Raw genomic sequence first — 20,105 nt, 5'->3', positions numbered from 1 at the left:
GATGAGAGTGATATGTACTTAGTCTTACTTAGAAATTAATCATTGAAGGGAAATAACCCTAGCTCTTTAGGGTAAGAAATCAACATTGTAACATGGTTAAAATCTCCAAAAAGTTGAAATGAAAAATCTCTCTTATTATAACACCGCTTTGTTCTGCCTCCTAAGCGCTCATGGCGAAGGTACTGCAAAGATGAGCAAAGGCGACGGGCTGCCACCCTAATCCAGGCTGTCTGGAGAGGGCACCATCAAAGGTCAACTTATCATCGCCAAAGACAAGGTGTCACCAAGATACAAGCCCTTGTCAGAGGGCACTCTGCACGAAGAAGGTAACAAGCTGCTCGACACGCTAGTGGGGGAAGCACTGACTTACGTTTTTTGCAATTTAACGGAGACGCGATGAAGAAAATGCAATCATGAATAAAAACTTGATGATTCCAGGTGCCACTCCATGCGTGAGGATCGACGCAGAAAGGAGGAAGAAATGAAGAAGGCTGAAGAGGAAAGGAGGCGTCAGGAGGAAGAGGAGGAAAGGAGGCGACAGGAAGAAGAGGAAATGAGATTAAGAATGGAGGCGGCCGAGGAAAAAAGAAAGGCTGAAGAAGAGGAAAAAAGGAGGAGGGAAGAGGAAGAGGCAACCAGGAAAGCTCTGGAAGCTCAGGCTGCATTGGAAGTGAAAGAAATAGAGCGAGGACAAATGAAACCCGCAAAGGAACCTCAAACAAGAGAGGATCCAGATATAGAACTGGTCACAGAGGAGATGCTGGATGACAGCCTGCCGGAGCAGGAGCCAGAGAATGAGGGGGAGGTTGCATCAAGCTCTCACACAACGGAGGAACAGGGTAAGGATGAAGACGAGGACGAGGATGAATGGCCACCCCAAGCACAACAAAGAGATTTTGAACACTTACCTCTCAGGTCTGGATTCGAGACCAACGGTACTTTAGTTGAGGCTGGTCCTCAGCTTGATGAGTTTACAAATCATGAGTCTTCTTCTATCGGTGACTCCTCTAACATCCCTCCACCCAATTCTTCTGTTAGCTCGACTTCTATGATATCTCATTCTGAGCATAAACTACCCTGTCCTGTAGCCAAGGCCCAGGTATCAAAAAGTCAAGAGAAGAGAGAACAGAGGAGACGCAGAGGCTTGGAGCATAACCAGAGAGAGACTTTACGGGCTGCCTCATCCTTAGGAACTAGCGTGGATGAAACCTCTCCTCCAAAGAGCAAAACGCCCGAGACATCAAAGCAAAGAGAACGGGCCGACAGCAAGGAGCTTGATCAGTATACATTTGTGGCATGGAAGATGAAGGAAGAAAAAGGAGTGAAGAAGGATACCAAAACATCTTCGCAATCCGTTGCTGTTCGTCCAACTACGTTATCACTGCAACCGGTTGACTCTGCGCGTGGGAAAAGCGTAGCTGATGGTGGAGTTTTGAGTCTGCAGCGCAGTCATGGTCCAATCAAAGAGAAGTTGGAGAAGAGCAATGGAGAACACTCACCTCCATCTCACAACGTAGAGGACAGAAGGACAAAGCAGCCGCTGTACGTTTCCTGTTTAAGTTTGATTCTAATGTTTAGCTCTCTGTTATGCTTCAACTTGAACTTTTTCAAAAAAATGAAATGCATCCATGCCTATATTATTATATGATATTTTTCTTGCAGGAGTCAAACAGCTTCCTCCTCAATCGACAGTTTGTCTCCATGTTCTGAGGGTGCGGGTGCTCTTTTAACCCGAGAGGTAGTTGTTGTCCCATTAAAAAAAAAAAAAATCACCAGTGTCATCCTCCCTATATCCTAAACATGTGCAATATAAATTCAATTTATTTGTCCTCTGCAGATGATGCTGTCTCCAGAGAGCTTCAAAGGAACCTCCATCAGGAGGAGAAACCAGGAGGACTCAACCCTGTCCACCCCATCCACGCCGGACAGGTAACTGTGTTCAAAAGAAGACTCACAAGCATGTCAATGTTGATTAAGCTGTTTTTGAATGATCTCCTAATTGGAACACGGCATCTGCTAGCACCAGATGTTTTTGTGTGTGTGATGTGATGGAAATTCATAATAAAAACATTTCACTGACATCACATCTCTCTAATAGCTTATAATAAATGTTCTCGGTTTGTTCTGACACTAATAGCTCAATGAATGTATTTTAAAAAAATGGATTTGTACTTTCGTGACATGCTAATACTGGCGTTTATATGATATTAAATGTCTGCTAAATAAGGACTTTTAAGAATCTGAATGTCATCCTTTAGGCCAGGTGGGTTCTTCAGCAAGATCTTGAAAAAGCGACCGCACAAGGAGCCTCACACTCCTGACAATGGAGAGTTGACACTTGCACAGATTCTCAATGACAAGCCAACAGGAGGGGAAGGCAAGTCTTCATACTTTATATCCTATTAGGCCTTGTTGAGTTTTTTACTAATGTGATTCATGGTGGTGAGAGACTTTACAAGACTGTTAACTCTTACCATAGCTGATGAAGATGAAACACATTTGAGCAGCACATATTTCTTATTAGTTACCCCATAATTCCAGACTCCAAACTGAAATGTTTAAAAACAGTGAAACACCATTTCCACAGTTCAATATAAAATAGTTTCCAGATTTGCACATCTTCAGCAGTCATTTTCAAACACACACACATAGGACAAAGTAGCTAGGACCTCTTTCGAAATAAGTTCAATTCCCATTTCTGTGGTCACCCACGTACAGCAGCCTTTGTGCTTGTATTAAAAATGGAATTTTAGGAATTTTGCTTGGAGTCGCGTTAATCGTGTGACCTTTTAATATGGCGACCTTAAGTTCACAGAGGCTAAATGTGAACTCTTCCATTGCCTTGTCGGGTTTTTGACACTGTTTTTATTCTGGGGAGCTGACATCATTCAAGACAGGTGTCATCACAAGTGTCCAAATGTACTTACACATATGTGTGAACCTAGTTGGACGCATGTTCTAATGAGTTAGCCAGTTAATAAATATTTAGTCCACATTGGCAACTCCATACGTCCATACATGAGCATATTTTTCCCCAAACAGGATTGACAAATGTTCAAAAAATTGTGGGGCTCCAAATTTACATAATTCTGGTATGATTTGAGTTTTCTTTCTGTTCGACTTGTGCCATTCACGTCAGTCACACTTCATGTAGTCAGAAAGAAAGCATAGATGAATTATCGTTATTATTCGCGGGGTTTGAACTAATCCTCCCACTTGCTTTCTTAGAAAACATTGACCGTTTTAGCAGCAGGCCAAGTGAAAACAGATTAGGTTTCCTCCAAGTGTTCTGAATCCAATTTGAGCCTGAGAATTTGGAAGGAATCTTTTCATCACGCAAATGATTGCTTTTTGTAACGACAAATATGCAAACATTCTTTCCGTCACTTAGCCCCAGCGTCTGGATACCCGCTGAGACATTTATCCCAGCCCCAAGGAGAGCGTGCCAATAAAAGCTTGGGCCGTAACCCCACCATCAAGATTAGCCGTGCCACACGCGTCTCTGAGCAATGGAACGCTTCGCTGGATCGGGAGATCACCAATGCCAATGAGTTGCGGCACCTTGACGAGTTTTTGGGGAACCAGGTACATAGTCATGAAATAGCTTGCCTTCTTCATATAAGAACTAACGGTACAATATTTCAACAAAAATGAAAACCTTTATTTTGTGCTTCCTTTAGGTCAATGATTTCCGCTCCAGGGGGAAATCGCTGTCGGCCACAGAGGCCATCTTTGTAGAAGCTACCATGCAGTTCAGAGAGACGATTAAAGCCATGTATTCTCTCCCTGTAAGTCTTTTCCCCATGTGCCAAATGAGTTTTTTCTCTCTGCCTTTTCGTCTCCCTCAATTCCTCTCATGTTAATTCAAACTAGAAACCAACAATTGGCTACAAAGGTCTGATGACAGGCTACCAGAACAGAGTGATCCACCTGGCCGGTGACAAGCAGAAAGGCGAAGTCCAGCTTGTGGTCAACCTGTTTCAGTCGGTGCTTGATGGATTCATTCGAGGGGAGATCAAGAAAGAGGAAGCTGAGCCTGCCAAGGTGGTAAAAGACAAACTCGCGTTTACTCATATTGCGTCAAAGACTGAGGAATAATGCACATTTATGTTCATTTCAGCCTGCTAAAGCTCGGAAGAAGCGACGAAAAAAAGAGAAAAGTGTAAGTGGAGCCATTCACGTCAGTCACATTTCATGTAGTCAGAAAGAAAGCATAGATGTATTATCGTTATTACTGCATGGTATTGAGTAAATATTCATTAATTGAGACCCGCAAAAATTATCCATCACAGTAGTATTGAATGGAAAACAAAAAGCAACTTTTATGTCTAATTAAATTCATTTGAATTAGTACTATTTACATGCTTGTTTTTATTTTACCTCATTAATCAGTGATGACTCAAATCTTGATTGCGGTAACGATTTCTAATGGTTTCCATCTGCCTTGTCAGATGGAGAGCCCCCTGGGTCATGTGTTCGTCAACTATCAGGTCAGCATTATGCAGTCATGTGACCAGTGCACTTCTTACATCTGGGGAATGGAGAAGGCCTACATGTGTAGCTGTGAGTCTTAAATCACAATTAATTGCAGAGTTAAAAAAAAAAAAAAAAGATGCATGAATGTTGACAATTCTTTTTTACAGATTGTAAGATGGTGTGCCACAAAAAGTGCCTGAATAAAATAGTCACAGACTGCTCTACTTTCTGTGCCAAAAAGGTATGTGTAAAGCTTCTAATGAGAAATGCACTTCAGATTGTGGGGCGAAGTGAAGCTGTTTGAGTGAATGTCTGGGTGAATCCATCAGAGCGACGAAGAGTCTGGTGGTCAGCACTTTGGTGTGCGAGTGGGTCATCTGGTGAGTGAGAAGAACCCCGTTCCCATGGTTCTGGAGATGATGCTGGAACACGTGGAGATGCAGGGCCTTTATACCGAGGGCATCTATCGCAAGTCTGGCTCAGCCAACCGCATGAAAGAGTTGCACCAGCGACTGGAGACGGGTAGCGTATTGAAGCTGGGGCTCTTCCCGTCAAGTTCATTTTTATTGGGAAATGTATACATATTGCTATCAATACGCTGAATTTATTTCTTTATTTTTAAAGATCCCCACCTCGTGTGCCTTGAAGACTACCCCATCCACACAGTTACAGGCCTGGTGAAACAGTGGCTGAGGGAGCTGCCAGACCCACTGATGACCTTCACATATTATAATGACTTCCTGCATGCAGTAGGTGAGAAGGAGACAAAGGTGGAATTTCTTAGTATATTTCCATGAGCGCAACCCATTTCCTATCATTTCAGGTCTTCAGGTAACCACTCTAAAATAGATTGCCCGATATGTTTGTTTTTTTCTCCCCTTTTTAGGGGCTTATGCTGATTATTAGTGGTCGAGGATACCAATAACCGACATTTGGCAATATTTGTTTTCAGTTAAAACTGAACACCTTTATTAAAATTCTAAAAAAAAATTCAGGGCACTCCCATTGTCATCATCATGTTTTAAAAAGTTAAATTAAAATAAACTTTTGCCTATTCCTAGGACCCGAAAGCTTTTTTTTTAATTAAAGTTTTTAAAAATAGCTGAGATATTGAACTTTCACTTATTAATTCAAACGAGGTGCATGCAGAGAGTCAGCAGTGTAGCAATGTACATTGTACAGTGTAACAATTGGACTACACACTTCCGTGAGGTTTTCAGAATTGCATAAATGCTCCAGTGTGTCGTATTATAACAAAATGTGTTTGGTTCATGTTACGCACACCACAAACGTGAGAAGCAGTGTGTCATGGCTAAATACAAAAGAATCATTTTCTTATAAACAGTAAACCACAGGTTGCCAACCGGTAGTTAAAACCGCACATATTTGAAATTTTCATACCTGTCCCTGCACTTGAAATGCTAACGCTAAGATGTTATCGTCTCAACATGTTTTTCCTGAATAATGTTTTATTGCCTTCTTTCACATTCAGAGCTGCCAGAAAAGCAGGAGCAGCTCTATGCCATCTACAAAGTGCTGGACGAGCTTCCAACGGCAAACTTCAACACACTGGAGAGGCTTGTCTTCCACCTCGTCAGGTCTAAATTTTCTCCTGTTTTTATTCGTTTTAAAAATATCTTCAAGGTTGTTAGCATATTTATATGTTCTCCGTGTCCTTGCAGGGTGTGTAAAGAGGAAGCTCACAACCGCATGTCTCCTAACTCCTTGGCTATTGTCTTTGCACCGTGCATCCTGCGCTGCCCAGATGGTGCTGATCCGCTTCTTAGTATGAAAGACGTTGCCAAGACTACCACGTAAGACAACAATACAGGGAACCCCTGTTTATTACTACAGAAATGCTTCTCGTTTGGGGTGACTTACTACTGGAAGTGTGTAAAAGAACTCCAGGGAGTATATGAGATTTTTTTTTTTTTTAATATATTTGAAAAGTAGCATAAATGCAAACCTATTATACGTAATGATCAAATATGTATTTCAAGACGATTAGTTAATTGAAAGGAATTATAGTGTGGTTTGATTTTGGCGCCGCTTTTTGTTTCTATAGATATCTATGATCTTCATTTTCAGGTTAATATTTTGTTTATAATTAATTTGATAACTTCACATTTTTCATGGAAAGGTAATACCTTTAAAACATATTTTTGTCAAAAGAATCAAGCTGCGATTAATGGTTGGTTGGTTGTTACCTGAACCGCAAGTAATGTCATTTTCAGTTGATAGCATGTGGAAAATGTTTTGTTTTTTTTTAGGTATTAATTGTAAAATGAAAAATTGCAGTTATTGCTATTTAGTTATTTTTAAGTTATTAGCATTTTTACTTGTTGAAGAATAAATTTAGACACAGAAGACCAAATAAAACATTTCCAGTTAATTATGAATGACCAACTTTTACCTTTTTTTTTTCTTTTTTTATTGATGATCAACATTTACTTTCCTTTTTCTTTCTCCAAATTCATCTCCATAAATTTTGGTTTGTGAGGTGAATTTCCCATCTGAAAACGCACTTTTAGTCAGCATTATTTGCTCAAATGTGATCAGTAGGAACGGCAACTGTCAAGCCTGACATTTTTTCTGATGTGTACACCAATAAGGAGGTCAAATGACTCCAGCTTTTTTTTTTCGATGTACGTGATTTACTTGGACTCGTTTCACTATTAATTTACGACAAAATATTAACTTGTGTCGAAAATGGCTACATAAGTAAAGTACCCCTTCAAATTTTGACTTCTTTGACTGAAATCTGTGGCAAAACTGTTAGACATATGCAAAACTGTCTCTTTTCCGAAGGTGCGTGGAGATGCTAATCAGTGAGCAGATCAGACTCTACAATGAAAAGATGGATGAGATCGAGCAGCTGGAGTATGCCGAAGCTCTGGCTGTCAACCAGCTCAAACTGAAGAGACAGAACACGGTGAGGAAATAAAAAATCTCGCGCTTCTTTCATTCAGCGTTCTCTGAAAATTTGTGTTCGCAACTCCCTGCACAAATGAGTCCCCAATCTCAATGAGCGCCAGATGCTGATGTTCCAAGGCTGTATCCTTACTAAACGTCCATGTTCCCTGTCTCTCTTTAGCACTTCTGGCATTTACCTCTCAGGTTCTCAGCTCCTTACAAAGGAGTTGTGGTATGTATCATCCAGTTCTCCTGGTCTAGTAGAATTAGCAGATGTAGCCTTGTAGTATGTTATTTTGTTGGCCATGCAAGTGCACGGCATGATAGATGTGGGCGATGCTAGGCCCTCTTTTTATTTGTCATTTGGACTCACCTCATTCCTAATACTCCTCCTCCTCGTCCATACTAACTGGTTGTGGTTTGCATGTTTCTGGTAGTTGGTTGTGGTCAGGGGCTGTTGCTATTCTACGAGGAAAGTATGTTCTTGTTAAAAGGACATGATATTAGTGCAAATATATATAGACATCTTGCATGTTATCTTATACATCAAAGCGAGGAGTCATATTCAGTGGTTGGCTGCTTACTGAACGGCTTCCCTTCATAACGTGTCCTCATATCATTCTTTTTCATAAAGGGGAATCTGGTCCGGCTATTTTGGTTGCTTGTAAGTTGTTGTTCACAGATTTGTAGGACTGATGCGGAGAAGCATGAACCTATCAAGCTACCTGCTAGTTTCTTTACTAACATCATCTCCTCTCTCTTTCAGATTTGGTTTTACAGTCTCATCCAGTTGATTTTCTGCATGTCGATACATATTTGAACACGTGAAAAATACACAGCGGAACCTTTAACTTGGAACTGGAGGAACTGCAATTTGTGTTCTGAAATTGATTTTCCAAAAGCAAATGTTGGAATTAAGCTGTAAAACGTGTCACAATAACAAAACCTTTATTGACTGATACAATTGTGAATAAAAGTTGATGGTAGTATATGAAAACTTAAAACAAATTATTCTCTCACTTTTGAGGTGTGGTACCAGTCTTTAACATAGAAAAACAACCATTCACTTATTCACACGCTGCTTACGAGTATCACAAAACTAGAGAACAGATGAGCTTTGATTGGTCATTTTCTGAACTCTTAGCATCAGGGATATTGTTTGCAGTGAACGGCGGGTGGCAAAATGGGTTTTTAAAAGTATTTGTTGCACATTAAACATAATGGTTGTCATTTTATCGACTTTTTGCTTTTGAAAATGGCTAAGTTTGAAAAATAGCCCTTTAAATACCATAAAATAGCTAAAATTTGCAACGTGACAATAATTAACAAATATTCAACTTGCCAAAATGCAAATTGTATTTGTAAAGGCTACTCTAACATAGTACAACTCATATATCTGAAAATTTGATGAATCACTCTGGAGAAATGGAACCCTCTTCTCCTATTGGGTGATAAGTTTGTTCAGGGCAGGGCATTTTATTTTTAATTTCTAGAAAATTCTCCAAAAATGCTGGCCAGATTGTACTTAGCGGGCCATACTTTGCACACCTCTGCTTTCTGTGCTTACGGTGCTGAAGTTCAAATTTAGAGGTTCCACTGTACTTAATATGTGGCCAAATAGTAGATTGTATGGGTTGTAACTATGCAGTGTCACTGTGGCAGGTGCATGAAAAGGTCAGTTCGGACCTCAAAGCTGTCCCCGAGAACGAGCCTCTGGACTCTGACTCGGAGGCTGAGAAGAACTTGGTGGAACGTATCAAGTCCATCAAACAGGAGAAGTGCGCACACTTGCTCAAGTTTTATCAGAGTCAAAAATACAGTAGATGCCATTGTGACCGAATTCTCTTATGTGTGATGTCATCTCCAGAGTGGATCTGGCCTGCCGCTTACCAGAGATGGAGCAGCCGGGATCAGACCAGGAGAACTTGGACTCGGAAGCTTCGCTGAGCTCCGAAAGCCTCTTGGACGAGCAGCAGCGTTCTTCCAGCCACAATTCGGAGCTCGACGGTGAGCTTTTTCTCAATGTCTCTTTCTTCTGTCCTGCCCTGCCATGTCCCTCTTGCTCGCTTGTGGGTGTCTGACGAGACCTCGGGGCCGCTGGGGTGAACCCTTCCTGTCTTTTGTGGTGCAGGTCTGGACCAGTGATGGTGATGGGAGCGGTGCCGTCTGCTCTATAGCAAAGCAGGTTGGGCGATCAGTCGTTTGTGTCTATGCATGCATGGCACTGAAGTAGGCACTAACATTTTCCCTAGGAAAATGATGGGATGCACTGAAGACATTTCTTCTCTGTATAAATACCGTATTTCTCAGGGTGCAAGTCGACCTCGCTTTTGAGTCGACCCCCCCTCCTTTTTTTTTTAACTGCAATTTAGGTGACTTTGACAAAAATGCGATTATAAGTCTACCCCCGAATTTAGTGGTTACATAGATCATGATTGTCTAGTTTAAACATATGGTGTGTGTTATTAAAGAGACAAAATTACTGTACTTTTAGAGGCATTTCTACATCGTATATCGAGTAACATACTGTGGTGGTTATTAGGGGGGAGGGGGGAAGCCGAAATTAAAAAAAGACTGCGGGGCAATCTATCACTCAATCGAGTTTATTTATAGCCCTGAATCACCTCCAAAGGCACGTAGTCACAAATGCTGAAAAAAAAAAAAAAAGATTTGAAGTTTCCCTGCTTTCTTTTTTTTTTGACACAACTGAATATTATTTTTTCTAAAAGTCATCATCACTAACTGACATGCCAAATACCTTCCATTTTAATGTATGGATGTAACTCCTGGACGTGATCTTCTTCCTCCTCATCTTTTCTTCAAACATCCTCGATACTCATCCACGGCTAGTGAATTAATTTGCTGATCATCTTACTTGGGATAGTCACCCAAGCTTACTTTACTACTTACTACTAAGTCAACCCCCCTAATATGGAAGTTGAAAATAAGGGGGAAAAAATGTGACTTGTACTCTGAGAAATATAGTATATCTAACGTTTTCATACTTCTTAATTCTCAGCATCTCTTTCAACCTAAGAACGTTTTGTTTGTGTCCATTGGAAGTGCCAAATCAACTGTAATTAAATTTAAAAGATTATTTTTTCATTGTAATGACCCTAAAGCTGCGAGGGGAAAACGCGAGAATGTAATGAGAAAAGCTAAGAAAAAATAATGCTTTATTCATTTTGTAATATTAAATACTTGCTTAATCAAATGAGTCTGTTTGAGAATGCATGCCTACTTCCCCTGATTCATTTTCTTCTTCGGGTGTGGAGGTTTCCTAACAATCAAATTAGAGCTTGAAGTTGAATTCAAAGAGGAGTAATATTTCTTTTCTTTTTTAATAATTGTATTAAAAAATGATCTGTTGCCAAATTCATCCTTTCACCTATCATTTTGTGTAATTGTCTGGTTGGTACATGTATTAATTAGTGTGGTGTATTTTTGTGGTTGCTCAAATTCACCATGCATTTTTCAGAACCTTCAAGTGAGACTACATTTTTAACTGCTACTACAGTTTTATTGATCAACATTTCTCAAATTAGGGCATGTGAAGGTACAACCCGGTTTCTATTTGGATTACCTCATCTAATGTAACGTATTTAAATGCCATGACAGGAACAATACAGTTTAATTATAAAATTAAGAGCAAATTGATTGGAACATGGATCAACTATTTCTATATTATAATGTCTCCCTTGGAAAACATGTCTTTGTTAGGTTTTACACAGACGCGCGTTGTTATTAGTGACACAATTTTCCAGATGCTGAGTCAAAAATAAAACAGATGATGTGACACAGTCTCTCTTCTGGAGTTGATAAACGAAATACAGCAGGAGCTGGAAGGATTCTCCCCGAGTCAGCTATTTGATAATATTTGTGTACCAAATCTATCTGTTTCGGCCTGATATCGTGATGGCAGCTGATACTAGTATCATCCGATCTTTTGGAACCATTTTTACGATCATGAACTTCACATTTCAAATCAGAAGGATAGAAAACCTCCATTCATTTCATGAAATCGTAAGGAAAGTGGGAAATTTCGTTTATCAAAAGTACTAAAAGCATCAGTGACATCTCAAGAGTAAAATAAAAATCTGAAAAAAAGTGGCATTAAAAATTCCTAACAAAATGAAGTACCTGTTGATTGTATTTGATCCAATAATTAACCCTTTTGCATGTCAAATATTTTCCCTAATGAGCCTCCCACATTTTATTCATGAACCATGATTGCATGATCCTCTGTACTAGTGCACTTAGCCCATCGACATTGTATTCTTGTTTGTGATAACAAAACCATATTCATGCTATGTCTTGGTTCTTTTCCAGGTGGAGTTGGCCCTCAGCAGAGGAGATCCAGGCCAGTGCACCCAGCAATGCAATCCCAGCTGGCGCAGAGACCCTCACTCCCTGGTGGATGTGCGTGTCAGCGAGAAATCCCCTCTTCTGGCTCTTGCTCCTCCATGACCAGCTCTTCCTCCTCCACCTCCGAGCCCTCCAATGTTCCCTTCAGGCGCCAGCTGCAACGTCGCAACCCCGTCATCCCGGACACGGTGAAACTGCCGCCGGGCGTCCTCGCACAGCCCGCGGGCTCGGGTTTGAGACGGGCTTCCTGCCCGCACGGAAAGTGTTCTTTTCACTACTTGGGGAGAAGAAGGGAGCAACCAGGCCGCCGCAAAGACAGCACCCAGTCCCTCTACATCGACAAGCCCGAGTGTGACCTTTTGACCCATTTCTCCTCCTGCCCGCCTTCCGCTTCCTCCTCGTCCATCTCCGTGGCGGAACTGTGTCCTCCGCACCAGCTCAACAAGACGCCAGCATCAGAGGACCAGAGACGTTCTTCTCACCCAGACATACTTTACAAGAACAATGATGTCTGACCAAGGAGGACCGTTAACACGGTTTACAATCTGTGGAGACTAATTGACTATAACTGGACATGTTGCCATGCACCTTTTTTGTAATATTTTTTTCAATATTGTACTTACAGTTTGGTCAGGGCAGAGATTGCACGGTCTCCTAACGGTTGGACCAGCAAGTTTCTTATCCGTGTCATTTGTGCTAATCTAAGCTCCCTCGTGCACTTTGTCATTTCATGGTTCTCCGAATGAAAAAGTGAGGCTCCCACTCTCACTGAAATATACTAGCTTGTGCCTTAATAATAGAAAATGACTGTTTTTATTGTCTTGTTCATGCAGGATTGAGGAACTCACGTCCCACGAGTGTTTGTATCATTCTTAAAATGAAAAGCTACAAAACTTTGAAACAACAAACGCTTATTTGTAAATTAACATTTTTGCAATACGTTCTGCATACTTCTTTAAAATTCAGAATGGCCAATAGAAGACTTTCTAAAACCCAAAATGGCCTCAACGGGAATCACGGATGATGTTGATCATTCGCGCAGTCAGAAATTTATTTTAAATGGTCATCTGGCTATACAGTATGTGCCCTGTGATTGGCTGGTGGTCATTTCAGGTCATATTCTGCTAGTCTCTGTGAACTTCCAAAAGATACAGAAATGGGATAGGAAACTAAACAGCTTCCTGTTGTAGATGCTCACCTGTTATGTTTAGTGTTTTTCTAGATCTCACTGTTCCTGATTAGTACAAAACCAGAAATTGTCTTTGTGTTAAGTCCGATTGTAACAGGTGTCTTGTCACATCATCTACTCGACCTGCTGGACAATAAACATCAAATAGGATGATGTTCCCCTCACGTAGCAACGGGAGATGCGAGCAGCACACGCCACTTTTTTCCTATAAAAAGAATGAACAAACCACGTCAGGAGGAAAAAATCACGCCATGAGGTCTTTGACCTCACTTTTCTACAATGAACGTTGCTTCATTTAGGAATGTTCTGCCGCAGAGTTGCGTTGGCCAACTCTGTTTTTAATACTAATGTTCCTCTCTGACTGCTGTTGAATGATATTTGCCTTGAGTTTGGCCAAGATGTGTCGCGTGGTAAGAGAGAGTGTATTATTGGAAGTGAATGGCAACAAGTGTAATGACTATTAGTATTAACATGACAATACAGAACATGATGCTTGTAAAATATCCCACTGCTGTTGTGTGTTCATTTCGGGTTAGTCGTCATTGTGCTCTGTACAACATCAAATCAACAATGATGTGAGGATATTTCAGCTTTCAATTTTATTCAAGGTAAGTAGATTCAATGAAACTTAAACCATGTGATGCTAGTTGACTGTGATTGCAAAGACTTTTTAGTTTTAGGAAATTATGTTGAAGTATAATCTGTTCCCGTCCAAGATTTGTTCATAAGTAAGGCTTTTAGTATTTTGTCAAATTCTATGTTTACATCAGTGACATTTCACATATTGTCCAATTTCAACAGAGCACGACCACTTAGTTTCTCACACTAGCAGGAGTGCGTCATCTATTGGTTAAAACATCGGTTAGACCGATGTGGAGGAAAATGTCACAATAATTGGCGAAATAAATAAGAGTTTCTAAAATTTTGAAAACCAAAACAAACACTAATCCCGTGGCGGGGACACCTGATATGTAGCTGCTTTCGCCTGACTGACTGAAACATACTCGAAAAAAATATAATACATATTTTGTGTTCATGTATTTGGATTAGAATATGCAAGTTTTCCGTTAATTCGTTAAAATGCTCAGGTTTTTGGGGGGTTTTTTTTGTTAAAATGCTCACGTTAAATTAACACCGACGCTTTTGTGACGTCATGTCAACGCGACGCCTAGTCGTCTTCATCATGGCTTCTAGATTGGAAATCAACTTCGTCAGGTTATTGTCTCGCTGTGAGTCAATTGCTTCGGAGAAACGGGGCGAGACTGAATGGAGACTGGAAAAGGTAAAGCAACACAATGATAGGGGGAGATAAGAACGTGTTTGTGGTTTGTTTTACGCTGTAATTGGCAAAAATTAGCATGACTGTTATTAGCTTTTGAGCAGTTAGCCTCTCGGTTAGCCACGTCGTCGCTGAGACAGCTGCCATTGGATTTCAGCAGACTTTCACATTCTGTAATTATTAATGCATGTGCTGACGCACTTCATAACACGCATTTTTTTTCCTCCAGAATGGCGTGTTTTTATTTTTATAACATCTGTTTTGATTGCCATTCCTTTACATCACGTTATAACCAACCATTTCTATTATCCTTCACTATCGAGTAAACCTGTCGCATAAGGCTAGGTTTTGATCGATATTGTCATAGAAATGAAACTTTTTCTCCAGCAATATTAGACAGTATTATATTTCATGAATTTTGTAAAATACACGTGTCATCTCAGGCTGTGAAAGTCAATTGCTGTTTGTGTGCACTTTTCAGTATGTCGGTGCCTTGGAGGAGATGTTGGTGGCTCTGAGGAAAAGCATGAGGTGACACCATCCCACTGCATTCTTTTGTACCACGTGATCATATTAATTCAAACATTTACTCACCCATTGATTTCCTGAATGTTTGCAGTATTGGCTTCGACATTAAATGTTACGGACATGTGCATTTTTACATGCAGTCAAAGCTCCCTAATGCCTCTAATCTTTAAATTATATTGTTCTTTTCATCAATTTTGTTTACTTTCTCAGCAAACCCACCCCAGAAGTGCTGGCAGAATACACAAGAAAGGTGGATTTTCTCAAAGGCCTTTTAGAAGCTGAAAAACTGGTGAGTGGCAATTCTACTTGTGTGTGTGTGTGTGTGTGTGTGTGTGTGTGTGTGTGTGTGTGTGTGTTTTTATTATTAGTGGAAATTCATGGCTCTTCTCCTACAGTCATCACCAACGGAAAAAGCTCTAGCCAATCAGTTCCTCGCCCCAGGCCGAACACCCACAATAGCCAATGAGCGGATGGCCGCCACTAAAACAGTTCACATTCAGACCAAGGCCCGATGTATGGGCGAGATGAGAGATGAGCTGCTTGGCAAGGTAGGAATGACTGTGACATAAAATACCGCACAAAAAAACTTACTATATACATGCAATGCTTTGCCTTCTATGGAACTATTTCTCAAGGTATATAATGCATCTATTTACTAATCTATTATTTGGACCTTGTCATTACAGGACTCTTCAAACACAGGTAAATGCTGATTTTAATTGAAATTGTAATGTAGCCTCACTTCAACTCTGGTTTGTATCTCAACCGAAAGTCTTATTTATACAGTTATATATTATTTAGATTGCATAACCCACCGTTTTTGTTTGTCTTGTTTTGTTTCCCACAGAAGCAGAGTTGCGAAACAGAGGGTAAAGGATTCCGCTAGGCTTCTAAATATGTTCATAAGCCCTCATTGGAATAATATTTGACACTAAAAAAATGTTTGGTTGTCTGACGCAGGCGCCTCAGAGGCGTGCCTCTGGACGAGCGCCAGTCGGCCGCAGAGCTGGACGCCATTTTGCAGCACCAGCACAACCTGCAGGAGAAGATAGCCGAGGATATGCTCAACCTGGCCAGGAATTTAAAAAATAATACTCTGGCTGCACAGAGCATCATCAAACAGGACAATCAGGTACATAAGCCAAGTAGACAGTAGCTGCTTTTGCCACTAGGGTGTGCTATAAGACAAGTTTTCAATTTCTCTAATATTTTTCACACATTTAATAAAAGCTTAAATTGTCTTAAATTTTGCCAAGTAGCCTAAAACATTTAAACGCTCCTCAATTGGATGTATTTACTTCCAATCTTCCTGGATATGTTGCATGTACTACATACCAGTATTTTATTTTTTTTTCCTCTGGACAATATCCTTTTGCAATATCTGTGAACTTTTTCTAGTCATTAAAATAGGAAAAAAATCATGTAAATAATTTGAAGAAGAAGAAAAAAATTCCTAACTTTTTTATTCCCTCTGATTCTGATCAGCTCAAAATGATGTGATCAGTCCAAATTTTCAATCAATTAATCGGGATCTGGACATTTCTAACTCTGTAAAGGAAAACAAAACTTGTACAGTTATTATAAATTCCTAAAAAATAAAATACATGAATCAAAAAAATCCTAATTAGGGAACCAAATCCATAATCTACTGAGAATAATATTTCTCCAAGGTAAACTTGATGTTAAAATAGATTTTGAAGTTTATTAATTGATTCTCAAATCATGCATTTTATTCTGGAATTTTGTTGTGGAAATAAATAAGACCACATCTTAAAAAGAAAAATTGCCTCTATACCTTGAAAAACATAGGGTTTATTTTTCCTTAAAAAGTAAATTCATGCTGGGATTTCACGATTATAAAAAGTCACATGCATATCTAAGCTTTTAGTTTTCAAGTAAATGTAGGGAGGAGTAATTTGTTTATTATGCTAGTTTTAGAGGCGTTCAGTAGGATTACACTTTTTAAAATTAGAACTGCACCAACTAGAGAGGATACCTTACCAGCAACTCTACTGCTGATTACTTTAAGATCTTTTTTTTTTCCCCTATATTCTATATTGAGGTGTGTCATATTTGTCACTGCAGACTTTGGGCCAGTCAATGCATCAGGCCGACCTGAACTTTGAGAAGCTGAAGACCGAGTCGGAGCGTCTGGAGCAGCACGCCAAAAAGTCGGTCAACTGGGTGCTGTGGCTCATGCTCATCCTGGTCTCTTTCACTTTCATCAGCATGATCCTCTTCATCAGACTCTTCCCCAGGCTCAGATGATGACGCCCATTTAATCCCCACAAAGACTTCCAAAGTTCTCCATAGATCTGTGTGTGTGTGTATATCACCTCAGCTCCAACGGTACCTTTAAGGTCTATCTAACTTCAGTATTTTTTGTACACCAATTATAAATAGATGCTTAGGACTAGTCCAAACGCCTCAGCATGTCTGATTCCGGTTTTCATACATGGACACGTGCTAGATAATGTAGCAAAAGTGTATTTTTCTACTGTTGTAGACTTCAAATGCAGTGTGGCTTGTGCTTGAGTTTTGTTACACCCCAAACTGCAAGTGCAACATCACAATCTAATTGAGATCAAAATCGAGAGATGTATTCATTTATCTCTCATATACAAAAACCATAATAATGTTACATTTATGCAGCACAGTGACCCGGTAAATAGCATGTCTACATCACAACACTTTTGAGGTTCAATTTGGCGTTTACATCTTTTCGGATTAATTCATTCAAAAACATTCAGTTTGGTTCATAGAAACAAGTCTCAATTATGTGGTTGGAAGTTCTGGGATTGACTAGTAAAAATCCCAAACTTAGCTTGTATAGACTCCAGCCCACCTGCAACACTATAAACCAAACTGAACATTGATGGATGTTCAGTTTACTATATTATATTTGTAGCTTGCTGTGATAGAAATGCACAACTAAAAACTTAAAAAGCTGTTTGTGCTATAGTTGGGTAATGTTTTGATACTACTGTCCACTTGCATTGAGGCCAAGTTGGGCGTTGAGTCACTCGATCCAGCAGGTGGAGCAGTGGTGAAGAAAAAGTTTACATCACCTTGCCAGTCTTAACTTTTGTTTCAAACAATTAAGATTTACTTTGTCACAGATCTATTCATATATATAGTGGCGATAGAGAGTCCACACACATATTTTCAAACAGCAAGTATTTGTGATTTTAAAACCAAAATCACACCTCCGTTGTATAAAACGCAATCTTGGGAAGAGAAGTAAAAAAATTGTCGCTACCATACATTTCTGTGATGATGGTGTTCTTTGTATCATAAAAACCTAGCTTTTTTCATATGCTGTCCAAAACTCTGAAAGGAAACAAAAAGGCAGCAATAGATAGCACTGCACTTCCTGCCAATGCTCTTATTTTGAAAGTAATTCAAGCAACTTCTGGTGCAATACTTGATCAACTGACACTAACTTTAAAACCAACAAAAATCAGAAGCTTTCTTATCATGGTTTGTTGCCATGACAAATGTCAAAAATGGCTATTAGAGGTGTCTTTAATGTGATTTTCTTTTTTTATACAGAAGGTTTAACACACGTTTTTATTTTTTTTTGCAAGTCATTATAATTTGTTGCTAATTTTCCTAATAAAGTAACTTATTGTGACCTGTTTGTGACAAAGGTTGGGAAGTCAGACCATTGGGTGTCAGACCTGCTCTCAAAAAGAAATCATTATAAATAAGTATTTGTCCACAGAAAAATATTAAACATGAAGCATCCTCTTCTGGGATTACAGTAGAGAGCTGTTCACAAAATAAATCATTACCTTAATTATTAATAAATATTTGTCCACAAAAATAATCAACATGAAGTTAGCCCTGTTTTCAAAAAACAATTATGAGTAAATATGTGTCTACAGAAAAATATTCAACATAAAATGTCCCTTTAAGGATCACAGAAGAGATTTGTTCACAAAAATAAACCATAAACCTGACAGGTAACGAGAGGAGGCACGTGAGTGGAACCATTCATGTGAGAAACAGTAAATTACTTCAAAAAATATTTTTAATGGATATTTGCTTGCTTGTTTGTTACATCTAAAATCTTGACTACCCCTTGGAGGTCCTTCAAGTACCCCCATGAGAACCGCTGCGCTAGAGCGTCCAGATATCTCCTTCCGGGTGAATCTCTCCTGATTGTTGTCACATGTTGAGTGCATGGTTCGAGCATAACAATAACAGCGCGCGCAGTGACTTCCAGCGGTCGGCGTTTGTCAGGCGTGGCCTCCCCGACTAATGACAGATAATAACCTCAGCGACCTCCACCACGCGTCCCAAAAGAAGCCGTCTACTCATTTGCAAGCCATCAGAAGCTTGAGGTACGGCTAAATAAAGGCAGCTGGCCACAAAGCATATGTGCGCTTTGTTCCCTCTTGGGCGGCACAAAATAAGCTTCAAAGATCTTCTCCCTTTTTTCTCCTGCAGGGGTAACGACGAAGCGGAGGAGCTTCCAGAAGGTGAGCATTCCTTTTCCCCTTCCTGTTGTCAAGCGTCATTTCGGGCCTTGTCTGGACTTGCATTAATCCTCGCCCCCGCCCCATCCAGCTCTACCTCACGCTTGGCTGGGCCCCGACTTGGACCTCTCACTGTGTATTTTAAGAACCCCGGAGGGTGTTTTTCCCGCCCGGAGCCCAGCTATGCAGGCCCGAAGATGTGGTGTCACCGCAGAGGATCATCATCAACATTCAGGTCATCCCATTAGCTCCGACACACTCCTTATTTTGGACACACGGTCGGGGATGCCCCGGCATCACCTCCTTCTATTCGGCAAGTCATTTGAGATGCGTCATGCTGACGTCTTCTCCGTTCCAAAATGACAGACTTCAGGACAGTAATAGAAAAATATATAGGGATGATGACATCACTACAAAGATAAAATTTAAAAAGAGCAATTAGGATCGGTAATTAACTCATTCAATCCCAAAGAAGTGTTTGTACGTTGTTTTTTTTAATTGAATGACTCAACTCGTTCAATGCCAGGGATGTATTTTCACGTTTTCTAAGAGTCCAGACATTCAATCCCAGATTATTTTTTTGTTGTGTTTTTCTTCGTGGTTTTTGAAATTATGTTCTTTCACAATATGTCTTTTTTCACGGATCATTTTTTGTGTTTTTTGGTTGTAATTTTTTTATGTGATGTTGCGTTTCATCTTTTGTAACGTTTGCGATTTTGGACATGATATTACAGTTAGTAATATGTTTGTGTTTTTTGTTTGCTGGTCATTTCTTTTGTGATGTGTTTTTGTTTGCAATTATTTTTTGTTTGTTTGTGAGTCCTAATTTGTAGTTTTGTTTTTGTTTGTGCACCATTTTTTCTCTGCACTTTGT

At 39.9% G+C, this 20,105-nt stretch overlaps 2 protein-coding genes across 6 annotated transcripts in view; both read left to right on the top strand.

Moving 5' to 3' along the window:
• myo9bl (myosin IXb-like) overlaps positions 1-13,446 on the top strand; it is a 52,652-nt gene extending 39,206 nt beyond the window's left edge. For 4 of the 5 annotated variants that reach the window (XM_088425461.1, XM_088425459.1, XM_088425460.1 and 1 more), the window contains 20 exons: positions 166-326; positions 439-1,542; positions 1,663-1,738; positions 1,838-1,929; positions 2,259-2,377; positions 3,392-3,585; positions 3,681-3,788; positions 3,874-4,044; positions 4,121-4,162; positions 4,452-4,563; positions 4,644-4,717; positions 4,806-4,998; positions 5,101-5,229; positions 5,969-6,074; positions 6,159-6,290; positions 7,285-7,408; positions 7,571-7,621; positions 9,052-9,167; positions 9,257-9,396; positions 11,719-13,446. In XM_088425461.1, the coding sequence (XP_088281587.1) occupies positions 166-326; positions 439-1,542; positions 1,663-1,738; positions 1,838-1,929; positions 2,259-2,377; positions 3,392-3,585; positions 3,681-3,788; positions 3,874-4,044; positions 4,121-4,162; positions 4,452-4,563; positions 4,644-4,717; positions 4,806-4,998; positions 5,101-5,229; positions 5,969-6,074; positions 6,159-6,290; positions 7,285-7,408; positions 7,571-7,621; positions 9,052-9,167; positions 9,257-9,396; positions 11,719-12,269 (3,795 nt within the window). In that variant the 3' untranslated portion in view covers positions 12,270-13,446. The remainder of the gene's footprint in view (positions 1-165; positions 327-438; positions 1,543-1,662; positions 1,739-1,837; positions 1,930-2,258; positions 2,378-3,391; positions 3,586-3,680; positions 3,789-3,873; positions 4,045-4,120; positions 4,163-4,451; positions 4,564-4,643; positions 4,718-4,805; positions 4,999-5,100; positions 5,230-5,968; positions 6,075-6,158; positions 6,291-7,284; positions 7,409-7,570; positions 7,622-9,051; positions 9,168-9,256; positions 9,397-11,718) is intronic. The other variant, XM_088425462.1, reaches the window with a different exon arrangement.
• A 661-nt stretch (positions 13,447-14,107) lies between these two features.
• On the top strand, positions 14,108-18,384 carry use1 (unconventional SNARE in the ER 1 homolog (S. cerevisiae)). Its single transcript, XM_088425892.1, has 8 exons — positions 14,108-14,225; positions 14,704-14,753; positions 14,961-15,039; positions 15,146-15,298; positions 15,437-15,452; positions 15,598-15,619; positions 15,711-15,882; positions 16,836-18,384. The coding sequence occupies exons 1-8, from the start codon at positions 14,127-14,129 to the stop codon at positions 17,016-17,018; spliced, it is 774 nt and encodes a 257-aa protein (XP_088282018.1). The 5' UTR covers positions 14,108-14,126; the 3' UTR covers positions 17,019-18,384.
• The last annotated feature ends 1,721 nt before the right edge of the window (positions 18,385-20,105 follow it).

The sequence above is a fragment of the Hippichthys cyanospilos genome, chromosome 10, assembly GCF_059441005.1.
Source record: "Hippichthys cyanospilos isolate Australia breed blue-spotted pipefish chromosome 10, RoL_Hcya_1.0, whole genome shotgun sequence".
Lineage (NCBI taxonomy): Eukaryota > Metazoa > Chordata > Actinopteri > Syngnathiformes > Syngnathidae > Hippichthys > Hippichthys cyanospilos.
The sequence above is the reverse complement of the archived record's forward strand: the minus strand, read 5'-3'. Positions and strand labels throughout refer to the sequence as shown.

Excerpts from the sequence above, each read along its gene's own strand:
- use1 (XM_088425892.1), top strand. The coding sequence starts at position 14,127 with ATGGCTTCTAGATTGGAAATCAACTTCGTCAGGTTATTGTCTCGCTGT. Across the intron at positions 14,226-14,703 it reads CTGAATGGAGACTGGAAAAG|TATGTCGGTGCCTTGGAGGA; the intron begins GTAAAGCAACAC and ends TGCACTTTTCAG. Across the intron at positions 15,040-15,145 it reads TTTTAGAAGCTGAAAAACTG|TCATCACCAACGGAAAAAGC; the intron begins GTGAGTGGCAAT and ends CTTCTCCTACAG.